General features: G+C 50.2%; 1 protein-coding gene across 3 annotated transcripts; it reads left to right on the top strand.

Annotated features, from left to right (window-relative positions):
- The first annotated feature begins 472 nt into the window (after positions 1–472).
- TBCEL (tubulin folding cofactor E like) lies at positions 473–21,828 on the top strand. 3 transcript variants are annotated; one of them, XM_036397482.2, is made up of 8 exons: positions 473–504; positions 5,038–5,184; positions 7,366–7,505; positions 9,435–9,616; positions 10,588–10,844; positions 12,410–12,536; positions 13,037–13,153; positions 17,098–21,828. In XM_036397482.2, exons 2-8 carry the CDS (start codon positions 5,052–5,054, stop codon positions 17,414–17,416), a joined length of 1,275 nt encoding a protein of 424 aa, XP_036253375.1. In that variant the 5' UTR covers positions 473–504; positions 5,038–5,051; the 3' UTR covers positions 17,417–21,828. The 3 variants fall into 3 exon arrangements, with proteins under 3 accessions (XP_036253375.1, XP_036253372.1, XP_036253373.1); XM_036397479.2 differs by having other exon boundaries at positions 481–504; positions 5,035–5,184; XM_036397480.2 differs by lacking the exon at positions 473–504 and adding an exon at positions 3,265–3,352 and having other exon boundaries at positions 5,035–5,184.
- The last annotated feature ends 511 nt before the right edge of the window (positions 21,829–22,339 follow it).

Here is a 22,339-nt window from a genome sequence, read left to right as displayed (position 1 = left end):
TAAAGTTCTTCCTCCTGTCCAGGTGGAACTTTCTGGGCTCAGTTCCTGCCCATCCCCCTTGTGCCATTGCTGGGACTGCAGAGCAGAGCCTGGGCCCTGCTCGGAGCCCTCCCTGCGGGCTCCAGACAGATGTGAGATCCTTTCTGAGCCCCTGAACAGCCCCAATTCCCTGTCAGGGAGGTGCTCCTGTCCCTCCATCTCTGCCCCCTCCCTGCTCCGCTCCGCGATGTCGCTGTCCCCGCCGTGTTGAGGAGCCCCGAGCTGTCCCCAGCGCTCCCGAGGCGCCTGCGGGCCCAGCAGAGGGTCGGGATCCCCTCCCTGACCCGCTGCCATCGCTTTTCTCGTCGCGTCCCAAGGGAACCCTCCTTGGGGACAAGGATTACGTCATCGGCGTCACCGTCTCCACGGCAACGGGGGCGCGCCCCTGCCACGTGACCGCGCGCGGCGTCACGTGATGTTTGGAGCTGCTTCCGGGTCGATGCGGGACGCGGCGGCCGGGCCTGGGTGAGCGGGGCTGGGGACAGAGGGACAGCGGGGACGGGACACGGGACAGCGGGACAGCGGGACACCCCCGGCACCGCCCGGGCTGCCACGGAACACACCGGGCCCGGCCCCGACAGCCGCGCGGTGCGAGAGCGCGGAGGCCGCTGTCAGCCGGGGCCAGCCCCAGGCCGTGTGAGGGGACGGGGACAGCGACAGGGAGAGGGACAGGGACAGGCCGTGTGAGGGGACGGGGACAGCGACAGGGAAAGGGACAGGCCATGTGAGGGGACGGGGACAGCGACAGGGACAGGGAGAGGGACAGGCCGTGTGAGGGGACGGGGTCAGGAATGAGGACAGCAACAGGGACAGGGACAGGCCATGTGAGGGGACGGGGACAGCGACAGGGACGGGGACAGGGACAGTGACAGGCTGTGTGAAGGATGGGGACAGGGACAGGGATGGGGACAGTGACAGGGACAGGCCGTGTGAGTGGATGGGGACAGGGAGAAGGACAGGGTTTGAGTACAATATGGTGACAGGGACAGGCCGTGTGAGGGTTGGGGACAGTGGCAGTGACAGGCTGTGTGAGGGGACAGGAACAGGGACAGGGACAGGCCGTGTGAGGGCAGGGAGAGGCAGAGAGGCCTCGTGGGCTCTGAGCTGGCAGGGGGCAGCTGTGGGCTCGTCCTGCCCCAGGCCCCGCAGCAGGGCCGGGGATGTCCCACAGGGAATGTCACTGCTGTGGTGGGACAGGGGCACAGCCGGGCCAGCAGCGGGACAAGGGACAGCCAGGTGTCCCCTGTGTGCTCCTCAGCACAGTGCTGGGCTGGGGGAGCAAACAGCCCTGCTGGGTTTGATGGGGCACTGGCAGAGTGGCCTGGGTGGTTTGTCCTGCTGGCTCCCTGCTTCAATCCCTGGGAAATCTTGCTGGGATCTCCCTGCCCTCGGCAGACAGGGTGGAACTGGATGATCTTCAAGGTCCCCTTCCACCCCAAACCATTCTGTGATTCACTCCTCTGCCTCTGGAGATCATCTCAAAAATAATTTCCCTGAATCATGTCTCAGAAGAACAATTGCAGCTCCTTGCAGATGGATGTTTGTGCTGTTTATCCATTCCTGAGGCTTTGTTCTGTGTGTGTACAAACACATCAGAATGTGTTTGCTGTGTGACTGTTCAGGATGTGCCCCCAAGGCCTTGAGTGGCACTGGAATTTCATTAGCATGCCATTCGTGGTGTCATTCTCCTGAAGGGTCTCTTCTTCTCCTGGGAGGCTCAGGGCACAGGGGATGGAAATGTTTTCCATGCTGGTTTCAGTGGCATTTGTGGGTGACATTAATTTGTGGTGCATTAGAGGGAAGGCTTGGGATGGGATTATTTTCAGATATTGAGGACCTTTTGCTTGCTGAGTTTAATCAGGTCCAGCTCTAAAAATATGAAAATAACTGGCAATTGGTGGCCCTGTCCCCTCACACGGCTGTGGGGTGTGAGGGATCACTGTTGGCATCCCCTGCACAGCCAGGCAGGAGGAAGGATGAGCTGATCCCAGTTCTCCCAGTTCCCATGGCCTGTCTAACCCTGGAGAAGCAGCTGTGAAACTTTTCCATCAGCTGGAAATTGTTTCCATGATGATTTCAGTGTTCTCCTTTAACCCATCAGCTGGAAATGTTGTCCATCCTGGTTTCAGTGTTTTCACCCATACCTTGGAAATGTTTTCCATGCTGGTTTCAGTGTTCTCCCTTCACCCCTCAGCTGCAGCAGCACACTGGGTTTCCCTGGAACCAGTCTCAAGTCAGGGTCCTGTCCCTCTTCCCAGACCTTTCCCAGTGCTGCTTCCAGCTTGGGAATCCCAGCAGGGGAAGGATGTGGAGCTGCTGGGGAGAGTCCATGGGATCAGAGGGGTGGAACAGCTCTCCTGGGTAGAAAGGCTGGGAGATTTGGGGTTGTTTACCTGGGGAGGGGAAGGTTTGGGGTGACCTCATTGTGACTTTCCAGTGCTTGCAGGGAGACAGATGGGAAGGGACTTCCCAAGGGCCTGGAGTGACAGGACAAGGGGGAATGGCTTCAAAGTGTCAGGGAGTGGCTTTAGGCTGGATATTGGGGTGAAATTCCTCCTTGTGAGGGTGGGCAGGCCCTGGCACAGGTGCCCAGAGCAGCTGTGGCTGCCCCTGGATCCCTGGCAGTGCCCAAGGCCAGGCTGGATGGGGCTTGGAGCAGCCTGGGACAGTGGAAGGTGCTGGAATGGGGGAATGAGACGATTTTTAAGGTCCCTTCCAACCCAAACCTGGGATTCTGGGGATTCTGGGATTCAGAATTCTGGGATTCTCTGTCCTTCCTCACTGGGGCCACAGCCCTGCAGCAGAGCACTTCAACATCACAACAAAGGCTCTTTGTTGCCACCTCTCAAAGCCCAAGTGCCTCGTTTGCACTCTGTGCTGTCATTTAGAAAACCCAGAGTTATTTTGAGCCCTGAGTTGTCCTTGGTGCTGTCAGCAGGGCCACTCTCAGAAACGTGCACCTTGCAGGTCACCCTGTCCTGCCCTGGTGCTGCCAGCATTCCCTTGGAACCCGTCATTCCCTCTGCACATCCTGCTGCTCCTTGCTCCCAGCAATTGTGGGGATTCAGAGAAGCCCCAGGAGTGAGAGATGATTATAGGGAATGTGGAATCCCATGGGAGGGGAGCTGGGAAAGGTGACTGCCCGCCCCACAACATTTTTGTCATCTCACAGCGGCACTGGTTTTCAAAAGTAGAGCTTGAGGAAGAAAATGTTGGGGATTCAAAGCTGTTGGATGTAAATGCCAGTAGTTTTTCTTCTCAGTTCTGGATTGCTCTCACACTGGAGCTGAAACCAGCATTTTTTGCCTCTGAGGTGAGTTTCTCCTGTGGAATTTCCAGCTGATGTTTGTTCAGCAGATAAAGAGGGATGGAAAAGCCACGTGAAGGACACAGGGCTTTATGCACATGGGAGTTCCAGAATTTCCAACCAGGAGTTCTTAGTGGGTGTTTGGAAAGCTCTGTGTGTCTGTCTGGGCATGGTGCTGAGCTCCCAAACCACTCTGGAACGAGGCCTTTCAGGCTTTCAATGCACATTGTTCCTCTACCATGTGGAATGCTTTAGCCCAAAACTAAAGGCCTTGTTCCTATCAAACTCCAGCTTGAGGATTTATTTTTTGATTCTAGGTAGAATAGTGACATGAGTCAAGTTTGAGCTATGAATCAACCAAGCTGTTGAGAGATGAAAATTGTGGTTTTGGTTTTTTTTTTTTTTAAAGACTTATCCTGTAAATTCCTATTTGTGACATTTAAACTTTATATATAATATAAAAATGATGACATGCTTCAGTCAATTGCTGCTTATTGTACTCAAATCCTTTTGCTTGGTGGGTTTTAGGTAGTCTGGTCATGAAGAAGTGAAGTGGAACTTGTCAAGCAGGTGATTCTCAGCAAAGGGAGCCTTAGTGAAATCACTTTTGTTAAGAATTTTATATCTAGCTTTATATCCTTGCCTGTAACAAGTCTAAGGGAAGTAAATGGGCAGAAACTTTAATTCAAGATTGGCAAAAAAACTTTAATTCAACATGGCTTGCAATGAATGTGTGGCCCAAGTCTGAGGTTTACAAATGTGATTTTGGAGTAATTAGTGGAAAAGCTGCCCTGTGACTAATTGTGCAGTGTAGGAAACCTGCCCTGGTTCCTGCACGTTCAGGATTGTGGTGCTGTGTCCATGAGGGGTGGCAGGACCAGGAGACCTCTGGAAACAACAATTCATGAGCCCACCCTGCTCCTGTGTTACAAACCCATCAAATGCACAGGAAAACAGGGCAGAGACAGGGGCTGAGTCCCACCTGGGCAGGGCAGAGCCTTGGCCATGGGGGGGTCCTGGTGCCAAAACCACTCCCAGCTGAGTCTCAGTATCTCTGCAGGCAGCTCAGCTGCCTGTGATGGGGCCAGGCCTCCTTCCTGTGCTGCTCTGTGCCATGCCCAGATACCAAGGGCACAGTTATTATCTCCCAGATACATTAGGCAGCTGCAGAATGGAATTGGCAGAAATTGCCTTTGGGCCTGGCCAGACAGTGTTTGGTGACACAGCAGAAAGGGGAAGTTGGCAAACAGCTGTTGGAGCAATCTCCTGCTCACAAACAGCTGTTTGCTCCTTCCCCTCCTGGAAAGGTGCTTGAGCTGTTTGCTCCTTTCCCTGCTGGCTGCCCTGGAATTGTGTTTGACAGTAGCTGTGGATTTCTCACAGTCCTGTGGGAGGGCACAAGTGACAAGTACAGAAGTCACCTTTTGCAGCCTGGAATTGTCCTGGAAGAGCACCTGGGGTAAGGAGGCTTGGCCTCTAATGCTGTGTCTGTACAGCACCAAATCTTCTGACTTTGTGTTCTTTTCAAGTCATGTTTTACTTTAATCTTGCATTTGAAATTGGACCTGTGAGATGATCTGGAAAATAAACCCTGTGACCCATCTGCTTTTTGTTCTCAATCACCACTATTAGAAATGATTATAACTTGCTGACTGCTCATATGCTCTATTTTTCTCTTTTTTAACCAGAAGTCCAAGAAGGGAGCATGGACCAGCCCAGTGGAAGGAGTTTCATGCAAGTTCTGTGTGAGAAATACAGCCCTGAGAACTTCCCCTACCGCCGTGGGCCTGGCATGGGGGTGCACGTCCCAGCCACTCCACAGGGCTCACCTATGAAAGGTAAATTCTGATCCTTCTGAGCATCTGGGGGGTGCTGGGAGCAATCAGCTGCAAGAGGAATCACCTTGAATTGCCCAGGAAAACAACCATCACCATGTGGTGTTTTACTGGAGAGTTGAGAGAGTGGAATCTGACAAAGGCAGAAAGTAACTGAAATGATTGCTGCAAAAAACCAAATTTCTCTACGGCATAACAGAATCAGAATTAGAGAATAGAATAGAATTGTTTGGGTTGGAAGGGACCTTCAAGATCATCAGGTTCCAGCCCTGTGAGTGGAAGATGGACCTGAGGCCTTGTGCAGTTTGTGTTTGAGGGTTCAGCATTCCTTGGAGCTTTCCTTCAGGCCACTGCTCCTATTTTATTATTGGCTGCAGCAACAGGTGTTTAGGCAGAGGTGGCTTAAAAATACATCAAATATCTAAATTTGAGGTTGGTTCCCATGCCACCAGCTTGCTTTGATGCCTGCAGGGACAGGAGGGGACGTGTTTCAGGCAGAGTGCTGAGTTGTTGAATCTCTGCTCTTGTGACAAGTGCCTCAGTTGAACTTGCAGTGTTCTTTTTCATCTTAAGGCACCAAATGCTTTGTGACCTAGTGGAGAATTCCCTTCTCCTGTGCTCCTGACCTTGCTGCCTCCAGGGAATTTAGCCAGATGTGTGTCTGAAGCTCTGTGCTGCTTGTGGACGTCCTTGAGCCTTCCAGACTGCAGAATCTGTGTCACCATCTCCTCTGAACTAGATCCATGTGACACTTTTTAGTCTTCCCTAATGCTCTGATGTTGGCATTTAATTCTTGGGTTGTACAGATGGGTCTGAGATTCACATTGATCCCATCAGAGCTGCCTGTTCTTTGTGTCACACATCCTGCCCATCATTGATCTGTAGGAGGGATCCAAACTTCCATCAGGTCAATTTGTGTCAGAACCAGCCCCAAAGGGGAAAACAGCCATGGAAATCAGCTGGATGAAGTTTCCAATAACTGGGTTTGACAGAGGAGAAAAAAGGGCCTGAGTTCAGCTGAGGATAAAACACTCTGAAAATGCACAAAAATGGCCCGATGGAATGTGCAGTCAGTGCCCTCTCTGCAGGTAAATTTACCTCTCTCCTGCTCACCTGAGCTGTTGGGGTGCTGAAAAGAGGCCACATCTTAAAATGTGACCGAGACATGACTTACAAATACTGCATTAGTAACTCCCAAAGTGCCACACTGTCCTTTAAAGAAACCAAACACTTCTGAGCCAGAAAACTTGGAAACCCAGATGACTGCAGGTAATTGTTTGCTGCCAGAATCCCTTTCTAGCTGTGCAGCTGTCAAGTGCTAAGGAGAAAAGGGGCCACCTATTTAGAAAAAAGCTTGTGGTTAGATTTTAATGGATTTTCCTGCTCCAGAGAGGTGGGAAAGCCATGTTATACATGAAGGTGTGTAAGACTGATGGCTTGCCTTGCCTCAACATGGATTTCTTTTGTGGAAATTGTTTCCTGTTACAAACTTTTTGTCATGGTTTAGCCTTAGCACAGCAGGCTGTGATTGAGATCCAAATCCTTGCTTGATGCTTTGAGTACATTTACCTGTCTGAGGAGGAGCTGGAGCAAAACCACAGCAGAAATGGAAAGGCAGAGCAGAGAGCTGAGCTTTTGAATGAATGCTGAATGCTCTACATTGAACCTTGGGAAGGGAAAGCTTAGAAAGGAAATGTTTAAATACCTCCTAAGAAATGTTTAAATACCTCCTAAGAAATGTTTATATACCTTCTTAGAAATGTTTAAATACCTCCTGGCTGTTCCTAGGCCCAAGTGGGCTCAGGGCAAGAGGATAAGGGAGTCTGACTGTGCAGCTGGCACTCCCCTAGTCCTGTGTCCTATCTGCAGCAGCCGCTGCTGGGGAACAGCAGAAGTTGTGGCAAGGACTGATAGGAGACAAGCCATAAGTGACAAAGACAGGCTTGAAATGCACAGAAATGCATGGAAGAACTGAAGAGCACTGATAGGAGTGGTACTTCATGTTTACAAGCAAGGCTTCAGGATGGTGTCCGCTACAAAATCCCTGTTTAACCCGAAACCGGTGCAAATTCTGTCATTGCTGGTGGATTTCTCTTGCTGGCTGTAACATCCATGTTTGGGGCTGGGGTCTGTAACTCCAAGGCAGTGGTGAGCAGAGGCAGCTTCTGTTTTTCCCTGCGCCAGACCGCCTGAACCTGCCCAGTGTGCTGGTGCTCAACAGCTGTGGCATCACCTGTGCCGGGGACGAGAACGAGATCGCCGCCTTCTGCGCCCACGTCTTCGAGCTCGACCTCTCTGACAACAAACTGGAAGACTGGCACGAGGTAAAATGGTGATGGGCACCTCACTGGGTGCCTTTCACAGCTATTACTGGCTGCAACTGCGTTGCTTTGATGAGAGTCCCAGTTTGGTGGCTCCTTTCTCATCTCTGAAGGTGATGTTTATTTACTTTGACAGCAGCTGAGCAATATATGTGATGCAATTAATCCAGTGTGGCACTTCACTCCTGTACCTTGTGACTTACAGTCTTGGCCCGTGGGTGAAAAATCTGTGTTTTTATTTTATTTCATCATGCAAAGCGCTGCAACTGGCATTTCTGGCACCAAGAAGTTAATGAGCAGTTTAGTTTTTAACAGAGTGGCAGTTGATTTCCAGCTTTGCCACTCTGATGGTGGGCAAGGTATTTATTCCCTCTCCACATTTGTTGCCTTATCTGCAGAACAGATTTAATAATATTTACCACAAAGGGTATTTCTGCAACCTCATTAATTAATGCTAAATGCTGTTGTAAAACCCTTTGAAGTGCTTGGGTGAAATAATGCTCAATAAATGCAATGTAACAGGAGTGAAACAATCTCAATCCATTCAAGTGTCATTAAGTTCCTCACTGGATTATGCTGTCCTTTTATGTTAGTGTTTATTGTTGGAAATATGTGGAAAAAACCCAGGATATCATGGGCTTTTGTGCCATCAGATTGTCGTGTCTCTAAGCAGGGAGGGAATGCAGTGTTTGCAGTGTCCCAGCTCAGTGGGGCTGAGCTCATATCTGGTCATACACTGCTCCCTCACGAGCTGCACATCTCACACCCTGCTCTGTGTTCAGTCTCTTCAGGCTGCCCTGGAACTGAAAGGCTTCTGTGTGTGCTGGCCCCTTCCTCTGAGACAGGATTAAGTTTTCACAGCCCACCCACACCAGATAAATATCTCCCCACCCCTAAAACCTGCCCGTGCTGGGGATTCCAGATCCCTGGGTAGCCTGTTCCCATGCTTAGCTAATAACCTCATAGGCTAAACTGTGTAATTTAAGTCTCCTGTGCTGCAATTTCAGCCAATTTCTGCCTGCCCTGGTCTCAGTAGGCAGGAGGAGCATCATCACTGTTCCTTATACAACAGCTTTTTATACCCACTAAGAACTTTAATGCCTCCATTTCTTATTTTAGTATAATACTGAAAAAAATACCCTTCTTCCAATCATCCATCATAAGCCATTTTTTTGTAAATCCTGTGGTTTTGGTGGACTGATGTCATCCAATTTGCCTTCTTAATTCCTGAGGTGCAGCACCCAGATCATGACATCATCTGAGGGAGGCGTGGAGTGAGGCAGACTCATTACCCACCTGAGTTCATGAGACAATCTCCCTTTGCCAACAGCTGGGTGTCCATTTATTGACCTCTGTGTGCCATGGTCTGCCCATTTGTGCCCATCCCAGAGCTTTGTGGAGCTTTGTGGAGATCTCCAGCCAGCTCTTCTGACTCACAATTATTTTCTGCATTGATTCCTGCTCGTGTTGGAAGCTTCTTCCCACTCAGTTCCCCAGTCAAGGAGGGAATTGAGGACTGGCTGAGCTCTGTGGGGAGCTGGAGAAGTTCTCAATGTTGGCCATGGAGGCAGGAGAAGTGCCCATGGCCCCCTGTGAGCAAGGGCTGGCTCCTGGAACGTGCAGCTGCTCGGCCTTGGGGTTGAGGTGGATTTATGACCTCTCCCAAGGGACTGCCTTTCTCTTATCAGGCTGCTCCTAGAGTGTAATTAAATGAACTCTTGAGGAGAATGAGCAATTAACCAATCCATCTAGATCAGGAATGGCTGGAGTATGAATTACAGGTAGATATACCTGTGTTTTCCCCCATCTCATTGCTTTGTGATGATTCCACAGAGCCCCTTTGAGGAGGTGGGATATTCTTGCCAGAGGTCTGATTACTGCCTGATACACATTTCTTTCTTTCTGTTTTTTTTTTCTTCCCTCCCCACTTAGGTCAGTAAAATTGTGTCCAACGTCCCTCACTTGGAGTTTCTAAACCTGAGTTCCAACCCTCTCAGTTTGTCCGTTTTAGAGAGAAGTTGCGCTGGGTCTTTCGCTGGCGTCCGCAAACTTGTGCTCAACAACAGCAAAGCTTCCTGGGAAACAGTGCACACCATCCTGCAGGAATTGCCTGAGTAAGCCTGGCAGTCTGGGGGTTCACTGCACTCAGGTCAAGGCTGGGTTATGGGGTCATGGGGTGAGGGGGCTGTGGGGATAAAACATCAGCAGATAAAGAGGGATGTTTTCCTTTGGGAGTGTGGGAACTCTAGGTGAATGCTTTACATTGTCCTAAAAACCAAGCTTGGGTGGTGCTGCAAAGCCCAGGCCCTCTCTTCCTCCAAACCTAAATACCAGAGATGGATAATCACCCCAGAAGTGTAGGAGGGTCACACTTCCCTGTGAGTCACTGTGCACTGAATGGTGCAGGACATACCTTTTAAATGGGAGGTACTCTGAGGGTCTGGCCACTTGTCAAGGAATATTTCATCCTGCTTTTCTGTGCTAAATGTCGATTTCTGTGGTTTGGTCACGGGCCACCTTGGCATTCTGCTCCCATGGATGTCCTCAGTGGCTTTGTTTTGATGACAGATCCCTCTCTGTGTGGCTTTGTGAGCAGAGATGATGACAACAGAATGTCCTGCATGGCCAACATACACTTCTCTGGGATTGTGAGAGTTCAGTTGTCTGAAAACTTAGTGGGACCAGTTCTTTCTTTACTGGGATCTGTTCTTTCTTTAATGGTAATCTTTGGCAGTGATGTGGGGAAAAAAAAATCATCATCAGTGTTGTATCAAAACCCCATTTTAAATTGAGCTGAGAGCACTGGGAGCAGGTCCCAGTCACTGCTGGAGCTGGGTTGGTGGCTTGTTGGGCACAGAAGCAGGAGACAACCCCAACCAATCTGTTACACAATACTGGGAGAGACTCAGGGAGCACTTAAAAGGGGTTTTTAATCTCTGAAGATATGGATGGGAGCAGAGATGTACTTGAAACGCTCTGTGGAGTGCTCAAAGGCCTTCTCTGCAGCGAGGTTCTCAGAGCTGTTACAGAAAGTTGTGTTAAAATCCCATAAAATTGATGATGTGATCCTTTCTGCCCTGTGCAGCTTGGAGGAACTCTTCCTGTGCCTTAATGACTACGAAACAGTGTCTTGTTCTCCAGTTTGCTGTCAGTCTCTCAAGCTACTCCACATAACTGACAACAATCTTCAAGACTGGACTGAAATTCGAAAGTTGGGAATTATGTTTCCATCACTGGACACACTTATCCTGGCTAACAACAACCTCACCACCATTGAAGAGTCAGAAGATTCCCTGGCAAGGCTCTTCCCCAACCTAAGATCCATCAACTTGCACAAGTCAGGTGAGATCCTGGAAGCTGGGATGGGTTTTGTTGGTTCATCACAGTCTCTCCTCTGTATGAAGAGCAATGAACTTGCCCATCTGTAGGATTTTCCTGCTGCTTTGGGTACTCAGCCATTATCAAAGGATGAGTCAGAGCAGTGTGGACCAGTTAATCCAAATGAGCTGGAAAGGTTTTTTATGTTGGTAGTTTCCCTCTGTTTCCCATCCCTGCCTTAGGTACTCCTGGCTGGGGAAGGATAAATAAATGCCTGGCAGTGGAGGGGATGAAAGGATCCCATTTTCCCTTTATTCCCTGTTTTATCTTAGGTAAAATGAGGGCATGTGCAGGTATGCAGTGTGGATCAGGCATCCCCCAGCAGAATCTGTGCTCAGTCATTCCAGCCTCACAAGTGATGCTGGCAGCTGCTTTTACACTCCAGCCCCAGAGAATTTTCAGCCAACGCTACAGAAAGAGAATGAGCAGTTGGAATATTGGGAAGAGCACCCTGTGCTGGGAGAGAAGGAGCTGCAGGGCAGCTTGTGGGGGCTGTGATGTGTTTGTGGATGACACATACACCAGAAATTCATCTGCAGGAGTGCTTCATGCACCAGCAGCTTTTGTTCTTTACAGCTTTATATGCTGTGCAAGTGCTGCTGAAGTGTCAGGCAGGTAGAAGGGACTTTATTAACATGCCCTACAATGTAAGCATCAAGGAATCCCTGTAATAAAAGCTTAACTAGAGGAGGAAAAGCCTGTTAAGCTACATTTGAAAGCACTGTCTCACCGAGGAACAAGTGCTCTTCTGGTAAGTAGTTTTGCAGTTTTGATGCCAGGTGCTTAAGAAGTGTGGGCTCTGTGTTGCATTTTGATGTTTTGGGAGCTGAAAGTCAAACAGGAATCCCAAGGAGGTTGTTAAAACTTTTTGGGGGTTTTAGAGGAAGCTGCTGCACTCTGAAGTTCTGGCAGGCGTGGACTCTGAGATGAGTTGTGTTGATCTCACCACACAATTGTGGCTCTGCTGTGCTCAATCCTCAGCTTTGTTTTATTTTGCCCTCCCGGCTTGCTTTGTTATCCCAAATGTCAGGTCTTGAGGGAGCTGAAAACGAGTTAAAACCTTTCTCATTAAATGGCTGGATGGCTTTTGGGACTGTTTCACCATTGGGTTATGAGCAGAAATGGGACCCAGGGTGGTTGTGTATGTGAGGTAAAGCCATTTGATGGCTGTTTAGTGGTGCCTGGAATGAAGGAAGTGCTGGTGGCTTTAGCACTCTGAAGGCAGCATCCCCTTACACAGTGATGCTGGTCAGCCCCCAGCAGTGAGGCCAAAGGCTGAGTGGTCCATAAAAAAGCCATGGAGAGCATCCTTATACGCTTGGAAACAGCACAAGGGAATTTCAGCTCCTCTATCTTGTAAGCAAATGTTGATTTTTTTTTTTAGCAGCACACGGTGAGCAAAAAGCCAACTTCTCAAAGGAGCAGCAGTGACACTCTCCTGTCACATATGTTCTTTGGCTGTGTCTGATTATCTTGGATCCATGATGTGTTTTCTGTGTTTGTTAACACAAATCTTTCCTCCTGAGCAGGTCTGCATTGCTGGGAAGACATTGACAAGTTAAATTCTTTCCCGAAGCTCGAGGAAGTGAAATTGCTGGGAATTCCTCTGCTGCAGTCTTACACCACCGAGGAACGCAGGAAGCTGCTAATAGCCAGGTCTGTTGGTTTGTTCTGCTCAGCAGAAACGTGGCAAGGCAAGGAAGGGGTGGGAGCAGGTGATCAGAGGAAGAGGCTGCCAGGAGATGAAGTTCTGTGTGAAGGCAGAAAGATTGGAGCTTGATTTGTTGGGTGGGAGCAGCTCATCAGAGGAAGAGGTTGGTAGGAGATGGAGTTCTGAGTGAATGCAGAAAGATGGGAGCTTCTTTTGTGGAAAAATCAGAGAAGTGAAAATCTTAAATCTGACTGCTCTGCTTCTCAGGGGATTTTGTGAGTCTCCTACAAATCTGTGCACATGTGGTGAAATGAAAATGCCAAATTTTGAATGTTCTTGGGAAATTACATGGAACATTCCCACTCTCTCAAAGGGATCGAGCCCTGAGCTTCCTGGCAGGAATTCCCATGGTGTTAAAGCTGAGGCACTTTGATGTTCCAGCCTTGCTGTTGAGCCTGTCTGGGCTCCCTGCTGGCTGACTGTGGCTCTTGGTGTGTGCCTGCAGGTTGCCATCCATCACCAAGCTCAACGGCAGCATCGTGGCCGACGGCGAGCGCGAGGACTCGGAGCGCTTCTTCATCCGCTATTACATGGAGCTCCCTGAGGAGGAGGTCCCCTTCAGGTAGGAATTCTCTGGCCTGCAGTGGACAGCAGGGACTGGCCAGGTGATGGGAGATGTGTGCCAGCTGTTCCATCCCTCACCTTCCTCCAGCCTCGGCTTCTTCAGTCTCTTTGGGCTAAAATTGTTGTGTTTGTGTTGTCTGATGATTTGTGGGGTCACTCCTGAGTCAGATTTGGTCTTAAAAGTGTGGCAAGTGCCATTAAACAACAGGACTGTTCAGGACATGACCTTCACTGTTTCCTGGCCTCTCCCACAGCTCCCTTCATAATCCACCTGTGTTTGGGAGTGCCCAAAGCCAGGGCACATCGTGCTCTCCACTGCCAGGCCAGGGCATCTAATCCTCAGCACCATCTGGTGTGTGGAATGTGCCTGGCAATGGGAAGCTGTCCCCTCACTTTCAGGCCTGCAAATCACAAGTCTGATGGGTTTTCTTTGCCAAAAACGTACATCCAATGATCCGCTCATCTTGGTAAACTAATGAACTTGGACAGATGCTGTTCAGTCTGTATCTTTTTTGTGCCAGCGTCCACTTACTGCTTCTAATGGGCTGAGGAGGGATCATGGAGCATCAGGCCACTGCCTTTACCTGCCCTCTGCCCTAAAACCTCATGTGCTTTTGGACAGCAAAGCTTTATTATCCTTTTTTTTACTGAAAAAGGATAGAACAGGAGTGTGTGTGTGTGTGACTCTGAGAGCACTGGCAGAGGTGGGGACACACTGAAGGTCACAGGTCTGGCCTGGCATGGATGACAGAGGTGCAAATGGCATCTGCTCAGCGTTTTCCTCTGCTTAAGTCTCAGCTAAAATGCCTCTTGTTTTTCTAAAGCACTGGATATGTGACTTGCCAATCCAGTAGGGGGGTGGGAAGGCTGGAGTGGGGAATGAGGGCATGGCATTTTGCGTGAATATTAATAGGGTCAGTGATTATAATATTTGTTAAAAGCATGCTGGGGTCAGTTCAGAGGCAGAGGGCACTCATGCAGTCAGGGAGACAAGACAGCTGGTCCTTTTTCTGAGGACAAGTCCTGACTTGTAATTTTAGAGGGCCTTGAAGCGTAAAAATTGAAGGAAATATTGGAAGGGATAACAGCAGAGACAGAGAATCAGGAGAGAGGAAAGGGAAGGAGAGACTGTGACTGTGAGTTCATGGTGCTGCTCCCAAAAGGGATTAATTTCCATAACATTTCATATTTCTTGTGTTTGGTTGTGACAGAATGTCAGTGATCCATATATTGCTGGGAAGGACACAGTGGGGTACAGCTTTAGGCACTCATGCTGCCTAGGACATGGGGTTTGGGCACAGGCTGTGTGTCACACATCACCACACACCACTGGGGTTGGTTTGCAGGTGGGATCTCATGTAAAAGATGACTGACATCTCACCCATCCTGGAAAACCAGGCTAATTTTGACCAACATGCCAGCTTTCTGCTAGAAAAATCACCTCCCCCTCAGATTTCTTAGCCTTTAAACACTGGTGCTGCCTTTTTCATGGTCAATGGCCTCTTTGTCCAAATCCCTTCATCTGTGCAGCGTTTCCAAGAGACTTCTGCAGTGCCAGAGAGGGCTGTTGTGTCCTGGAGGGGTTGGGGGCCACTGCAGACTCTTTTCTAGTGAGGCTGCAGATGGCTGAGAGTGTCCCCAGTGTTTCAGTTCCTGGACCCACAGCCAGCAGCCCTTGTCCAAAGGGAGAGCTGACATTTCTTGCAGAGGGATTCTGTGTCTGTTTGTTGCTAAAGCTTCCCCTTCCTCGCTCCCAAATCTGGTGTGGGGTGGCTCCAAAAGTGGTTTGCAATTAGAAACTAATCAGGACACACATGTTGTGGCTGGGGCCTGACATCTGCATTGCAGTGCTGCCTCGAGCAGAGGGAGAACAACTCGAGCAGGGAAAACTCGCCAGTGGGAGCAGCCCCCCTCCAGACTGGCAAGGTGCAGCCTGTGATAAGCTCTGTCACCAGAACCCCCCTGCTTGCTGCATTGCTGTCTGCAGCTGGAAGGGATCAGGCAGGCAGGGAAATGGAAGGAACAATTTATCTCTGTGGATGTGGTGGTTACAGGGTGCACAATCCAATATTGGCTGTCTTGTGGAGTGACGTCCTCGTGTCTGGGGGGTTTTAATGAGCCCTCTGCTTGTCTGCTCCACTGTTTATCTGCACAGTATCACAGACACTTCCAGCCAGGCTCAGGTTTTCAGCAGCCTCAGTGTCTGCCAGGCTGCAAGGGGTGATTAGAAAAGTCTCCAGGGTGCCTATTATTGGGGTCCAAAACATCCATGTTCCAGTCTGCCTTGGTGCTGATTGATTTGAGGGCAGCCAGTCACTCACAATCCCCACTTTCTTTGCAGCTCACATACAAAGGAGGAGGATGCAAAGCTCATTTAGCCCTTCCTCAACACAAGAAAATTTCAGGCAGCATTGCTTGACCACTACATATTTACAGCACATATTTGGATAATCATGGCTCTCTCATGGTGGTTCTCTCTCTCAGCTTGTCTGAAATTTGTCCCCCTCTTCATCCTTTCCCCACCACCAGCTCAGTTCACTCTTAGTGCATGAATCACGACATGCTGAGAGTTAAAGGATGTCCCAAAGGGGGCTGAGGGGTTGGAGCAACAGGAGGTGGGTTCCTCTCTCCCTCTTTCCCATCGGATGCTGCTGCTGGCAAATCCTCCCAGAGAAGGAGAAGCCGTCCCCACTGCTGACACATTGCCTGGCATTTGCTCTGCCTGCAGGTGGGTTAAACGTGGGGAGTGTTGTTTTCTCTCAGCACTAATGGCTTTCCCAGATAAATGGAGCTGCTCCCACCACCCTGCCTGTGACAGCAGGGCACCCTCCTGCCTTTGGACGTGGGACTGGGGAAATCCTAGTGCCTTGTGTCCCTTACCTCAGTGCCCAGCACACAGAGGGGCTGCTGTTCTCCAGGAACATTCCTGCCTCCAGCAGGACTCCCTGGGGTCAGCAGCCTGCCAGATCCCATGGCTGCCCCGGGGCTGTGACACCGCGCCCATCGCACTCAGCCCCGCCTGGCATCGGGAGCACAAAGCTCCTTCTGTGCCGGGGCTCTGAAACGTTACCTGTCCCCGGCAGCTCTCAGCCTTTGTCATCCCAATCCCATTGTGTCTTGTGCTGCCATTCCTGCTCTTTCCCAGCCAGGCAGGGAGATGGAGCCTGGCCTGATGGGAGCGATACCAGGGGGGTGTGGGTGACACAGACTTTCCATTGCAGGGACCTTGGGAAGAGCACTCAGAGAACTTGGCTGCAAGGACAAGGTGACAGTGGAGTGTGTGCCTCTGCTAGTAAAATTCCCATCTTGTTTCAGAGCAGGTGTGAAGGATCAGCTGGCAAGAAGTGCCCTGTTTGTTATCAGCTCTTAAACTGTGCAACAGCTCACCTTGTTTTGGTGATCTTGATGATCCTGTGCTCAGTGGAGTGTAACATTTGGGACCTAGCTGGCCTTTTGGAAAACAGCAGGAATGTCTGATGATCAGTTAAGTTGTGAGGCCACAGATACTGGGAATCTAAACTGAAGGCTGTGTCCTTTTTGTGAGCACTGCCTTGGTTCTGGCACTCTTCAGTGAAGTGTTTTCACTGGAGCAGGAGGCGTAGAGTTGTGAGCACGGCGTCCTCTCTTTCTTCCAAATCCCACTGCAGCCACGGCTGGGATTTCTGAAACTGTAGGAGCCCAAACTGTGTTGTCAGGAAGCTGTTTTGACACCAGTGAGCTTGAACATCTCAGGCTGGTGGTAATTTCACCTTCCTCAGCAAGATACTTGTCCCTAGTTGGACACTGAGCTCACGTCAGTGCCAGGGTGCAGCCTGGGGACTGTGGGACAGTGACTGGAGTGCTTGGGCTTTCTGGAGCTTTCTGCTGGAATCGGTGTCAATGTTTTCTCATGGGAGATGTGCACTGGCTGTACCATAACTCTGGACTTGTTGAATTTTCCAGGTATCACGAGCTGGTAACCAAGTATGGGAAGCTGGAGCCCTTGGCAGTGGTGGACCTGCGGCCTCAGAGCAGCGCCAAGGTGGAGGTTCACTTCCAGGACAAGGTGGAGGAGATGTCCATCCGCCTCGACCAGACTGTGGCAGAGCTGAAGAAGCACTTAAAAACTGTGGTGCAGCTGTCAACAAGCAACATGCTGCTCTTCTACTTGGACCAGGAAGCTCCTTTTGGTCCTGAGGAGATGAAATACAGCTCGCGGGCGCTGCATTCCTACGGCATCCGGGATGGGGATAAAATTTACGTGGAGCCCAGAATGAAATAGCCTTTTTGCCCACACCCACACGCCCCCACACACCCACACACATGCATTGAGGAGTTTGTTGCAAGGTTTTTATTTCGGTTGGTTGGTTGAGGTTTGGTTGTGTTTCTGTAGCAGGTAATTTCTTAGCCCGGAGGAAGTGCCCTGATGTGAGAACCATGCCCACCATCCACTGCAGGTGACCTTGAGGTGACAATTGACTTCAGGACGTGTGTTTCAGTGTGGGCAATACCTTGATGTTTCCTTTGATGCTCCGGTATACTCGTGATTTGGCATGAATGGTCAGTTGTTCAAGCTAAACAATGCCAGGGTCCATAAGGGAGGAGACAGCTCGGTGCAGAATTTGACCTGTTGTTTTCTTTTCCTGAATTTTTTGGTGTTTTGCTCCACCAGATCTCCCTTTGGCCTAGCTATCCAACTGTGGCTCGAGCTTGCTGTAGTATTTTCTTGCAGCTTGGTGCTGTCTCAACCTTTTGTTGTGCTCGAGTTCACAGGAAAGATCTCCATCAGTATTCTGCTTGATTCAGAGCTCAGGTACTTTAGTGCATCCACTTCACTCCACTGGTTTGCTTTCTGTGAGTGCACAACATGGGGGAAAGAAAAAGAACTTCCCAGAAAGAAACTTTCTTTTCAAAGTGCACGCTCTATATCCACCTGATTTTGGGGGAAAAAAGACGTTTTGGCTGCTGTACCCATCTCACATGGTGCCTGCAGCCTGTGGGGATAAAGGATGTGTTGGAAAGTGAATTTTGGGAGGTGGTGGATGAGCGCTGCATTGGAAGGGCTTTCAGAACAACAGGTCAACAAGGGGTTAAAGAGCAGCTTCCCCTGTTGTCCATCCTGATGCTGAAGAGATCCTCCGTGCACTTCACCTTGTACCAGTGGGTGCTGCAAGTGGAATGGCTAAAATCCCTCTCCTGGGAGAGAGGAAGAGTCAAGTTGAAGTTTGTGTTTGTTGCTGTTGCACCAGTTCAAACCTAGCACTTTGCCCGGGGCCCCTGGCCGGGGGTCCCTGCGTAGGGTCCGGACTCGGAGGAGGCCTTGGCTTGGATCAGCCTCTGGAGGTGGAGGAACAAAGCAGCTGGACCCACGTTGGGTGTTCAGCAGAGCCCACGTTTGGGTGCTCAGCAGGACCCATGTTGGATGTTCAGCTGGACCCACGTTGGGTGTTCAGCAGGGTTCATTCCAACAAAGCTGCTGGACTCACATTGGGTGTTCAGCAGAGCCCAACGTTGGATGCTCAGCAGGACCCGCTTTGGATGTCCAGCAGGTTTCACTCAAAGAAAGCAGCAGGACCCACGTTGGGTGCTCAGCTGGACCCACGTTAGGTGCTCAGCTGGACCCACGTTGGGTGCTCAGCAGACCCATGTTGGGTGCCCAGCAGGACCCATGTTGGATGCCCAGCAGGACCCACGTTGGGTGCTCAGCTGGACCCATGTTGGATGCCCAGCAGGACCCACGTTGGATGTTCAGCTGGACCCACGTTGGGTGCTCAGCAGACCCATGTTGGGTGCCCAGCAGGACCCATGTTGGATGCCCAGCAGGACCCACGTTGGATGTTCAGCTGGACCCACGTTGGATGTTCAGCTGGACCCACGTTGGGTGTCCAGCAGGACCCATGTTGGATGCCCAGCAGGACCCACGTTGGGTGCTCAGCTGGACCCATGTTGGGTGCCCAGCAGGACCCACGTTGGATGCCCAGCAGGTTTCTCTCTCTCTCCCTCCCTCTCTCTCGGCTTCCCCCACGCGCCCCTCGCAGGCATCGCGTGCTGCTGCTTCACGTAGTCCCCGTTTTCTACTGCAGAGCAGATCCCCCTGCCTGGTCAGTGAAATCCTCCTCCTTCTTTCCTCTCTTGTTTCGCTTTCCTGTGTCTTCCCCGCTCCAAGTTCAAGAGTTTCCCAATTTCCTGGTTACAAGCAGCTGCTCAGCAGTTTTTGGAGCTGTGCAGTGAGGGCTCTAGTTACACATGAACTCCTGACCTTCATTTTGAAATGCTCCCTTTATCCCCACGTGCACTTTCTTTCCCAGGATGCTTTTTCCCACATCACTGAGCTCCTTTGCTATTCTTGGAGTTGTGTATTTCTCTTCACATTTTACCTGGATTGTGGGGTGGGATCATTGGGGAGGGGACTAAGTATTATTATCTCATAGTCTTCAGGTTTAGGATTTGGGGATTGTTCAGAGGGGATTCGTTCCTTATCCAAAGCAAGGGTTAAAATGGGAGGATTTAAAACAAGTTACTAATTTGTGCCTCATCCCCCTGCCAAAAATAGCAATTTCTTGGCCCCATTGAGATGAGCAATAGGGAAGGGAGTGAGATTTTCCACAGGTAGCATAGATTTTCCATAGATCCATGGTACCTGTAAACTAAACAGCAGGGAGATAGTGGCAGTATAACATAAAATGATGCTTTTATAATCTAGAGCTTTACTGAAGATGTATTTTCCATTTGGGCAGCGAAAATAATTTGCTGCCTGATAGCAGAACCCTTAAGCCAACACTTCTGTATGATATATACATACCTACCAATAGGAAAAGTTGTGGTTAATAAGATATTTTGTTATAAAGCAAAGTTTTATGAAGATATGGTTGTTTAATATTAGAAACCTATTTCAGCCCTTGACCTCCAGTGTGAGTAGGATATCCCTGAGTGGCTGCAGAGTCCGAGGCAAGCGACCTGTGGGGATGCAAAAGTGTCTGTGACCCAATTCTCCAGAGCAGTAATTGCCTCTGTGGGTGTATTTATGGCATTGTACCTGCTATTAGTGAGATGCTGTAACTCTTGACCAACTTCCTCAGCACAATTAAGAGTCTGGGTTTCAGAGAAGGGAATAAACAAAGGCCATTAAAGAGTGGAATGGGATGATAAAGAAGGGCCAAGTAGATGCTTTTAAGTTTGTTTGCCCACTAAAAATTGGGCTGTCCATGGAGGGATTGGTGCTGTCACCAGCTCAGAACTGGCAGTAAATCCTGCTTTTATTTGTGACGGACCTGGTGGCAAGATGGAAAAAGAGAGCACAGAAGGTTGACAGGTGCTGGGGATTTGGTGCTGACACACAAACCTGGTCCCCTGGTCCCTTCAGGTATGAAATCACCACCCTGCTGCTCCTCCAGGGCAAGGTTTTCCTCAAGGCATTCACCTTGTGTGCAGATAGTGGAGCAGTCGTGGGGTAGAAACCAGAAGTCTTGGTTGGCTTCCCAAGGAGAAGGGCTCACCCCAAAACCAGAGAGAGTTTGTGTGGGACCAAACAGCACACAAGGATGTGGCAAAGTACCCCAGATCATGGTGCCTTGTGGGGAAGGATCTTATGTGTGTGCCACCCAACAGGGGACCATGTCTTGGGGAGAGGGGAGAAGGTTTGGGTGCTCAGTGAGGGTGCAGATGTGGCAGGAGGTTTGATTTAAACCATGTCCAGGCATTGCCATGATTTGGGCCATGTCCAAGCGTTGCCAGAGCCTGCCCTCTTCAGCTAAAGGTCCCTGGGTCTGTCACATCCACTTGAGAAAACAAAACAGATGTGCAAGCTTCACTGGTTTGTGTGTCCTTCTACCTGAGGGCTGCTTTTGTTGTGCTGTTCCTGCATCAAAGTCTGCCATGGGCAGCCTGCACAGCAGGCAGAGCACCTGCTCCACGAGGACTTGGGTGACAGCTGAATACCAAAGTGTCCCACGGCTCTGCGTGCCAAGTTTGAGGCTGCGCTGTGTGGTTTTGGAGATGTTCCTGTTCAATATCCATATTTCTGGCCAGATGTTCCAGGCAGATCGCTGTTACGAACAGGCACGGGGTGCTGGCTGTCCTCTGCTCGCTGCCTGGGGTTTGTGACCTGGTTTTTTGGGAGCTGCAGGCGGGCTGGTGGCAGGTGTAACCCGTGGTGGCTTGGGGGCCGTGCTGCTGCCTCTCCTGCTCGGGTCTGCAGTCCAATGGAGGCGCCACAGCTCTGCCTCCTCTCTTGTCAGTGAGGTTCTGTAGGTTCTGTGCGAGATCTGAGAATGCAAACAAGGTGCTTAAAGCAGCCCAGAGGCTAAAATCTGTATTCCTGTGCCTCCCTGGTTCGGATGTGGCATTCTGTAGCAGCAGAGAGACGCCTTCCCCAGAGCAGCCTTAGAGGGGCTTCAGCCACCTCGGGCCTTTCCCTCTGTGATTGCTTTTCTGCAGTTCCTGGAAACTTCAAGTATAATTTAAACACAAAGATCTGTTCTTGCTCCCTGTTAATGTTGCATCCATATGTAATTTCAAAGAAGAAGAACTGTAAGTCCATCTGGTTTTTTATTCTGGTTTCTCTCCCAGGGGATACACCTCCCGCTCCCACAATTTGCCTTTGGTTTGCTTGCAGACTTAGTGGTGGAATTCAGGCCAAAATAGGTCATTGGTTTGGATCAGTTCAATAAACTTATGTAAGTTTTTACACTAAAACCCCCAGTGTCCTGAGCTTTGCACTTTTGTGTCCTCTGAAGCAAAAATGTTCCCTGTTGTCACCCCAAGGGTGTGAGTGAAAACTGCCAGGATTTTTTTTTTTTGTCCTGCTGGTGATTTTGTTGTGTGTCCGTGAGCTTGGGCACAGCCACCTCCCCTGTGCAAGGAGAGAAGTCCCTTCCAGGAGAGCTGGGAGATCTGTTCCTCCTCTGGACTGCATTTCCCCAGGACTGGGACTCATCCCCACTTCCAGGTGAGGAATAAAGCTCGAGCTCACTCCCTCTCTCCTCAGAGGGACTGGCCTTGGGGTTAAAACAAATTCCACCCTCATGGCCTGCACCAAATGACCCTGGGGGAGGCAGGAGGAGAGAGATGCTCCTCTGGATGGGAAAGAGCTCCTGGGCAAATCCATTTCCAGGGCATCTTCCATGGGCTGTGCTTGAGATGGGAACAAGACAAGGCCCTGCCTGGGGCTGCTGTGCCAAGGTCAAGCAGCCACAGAAGCCCTTGT

This window comes from Molothrus ater, chromosome 22 (assembly GCF_012460135.2).
Source record: "Molothrus ater isolate BHLD 08-10-18 breed brown headed cowbird chromosome 22, BPBGC_Mater_1.1, whole genome shotgun sequence".
Lineage (NCBI taxonomy): Eukaryota > Metazoa > Chordata > Aves > Passeriformes > Icteridae > Molothrus > Molothrus ater.
Note: the sequence above shows the minus strand (reverse complement) of the source record. Positions and strands in the feature narration are given on the sequence as shown.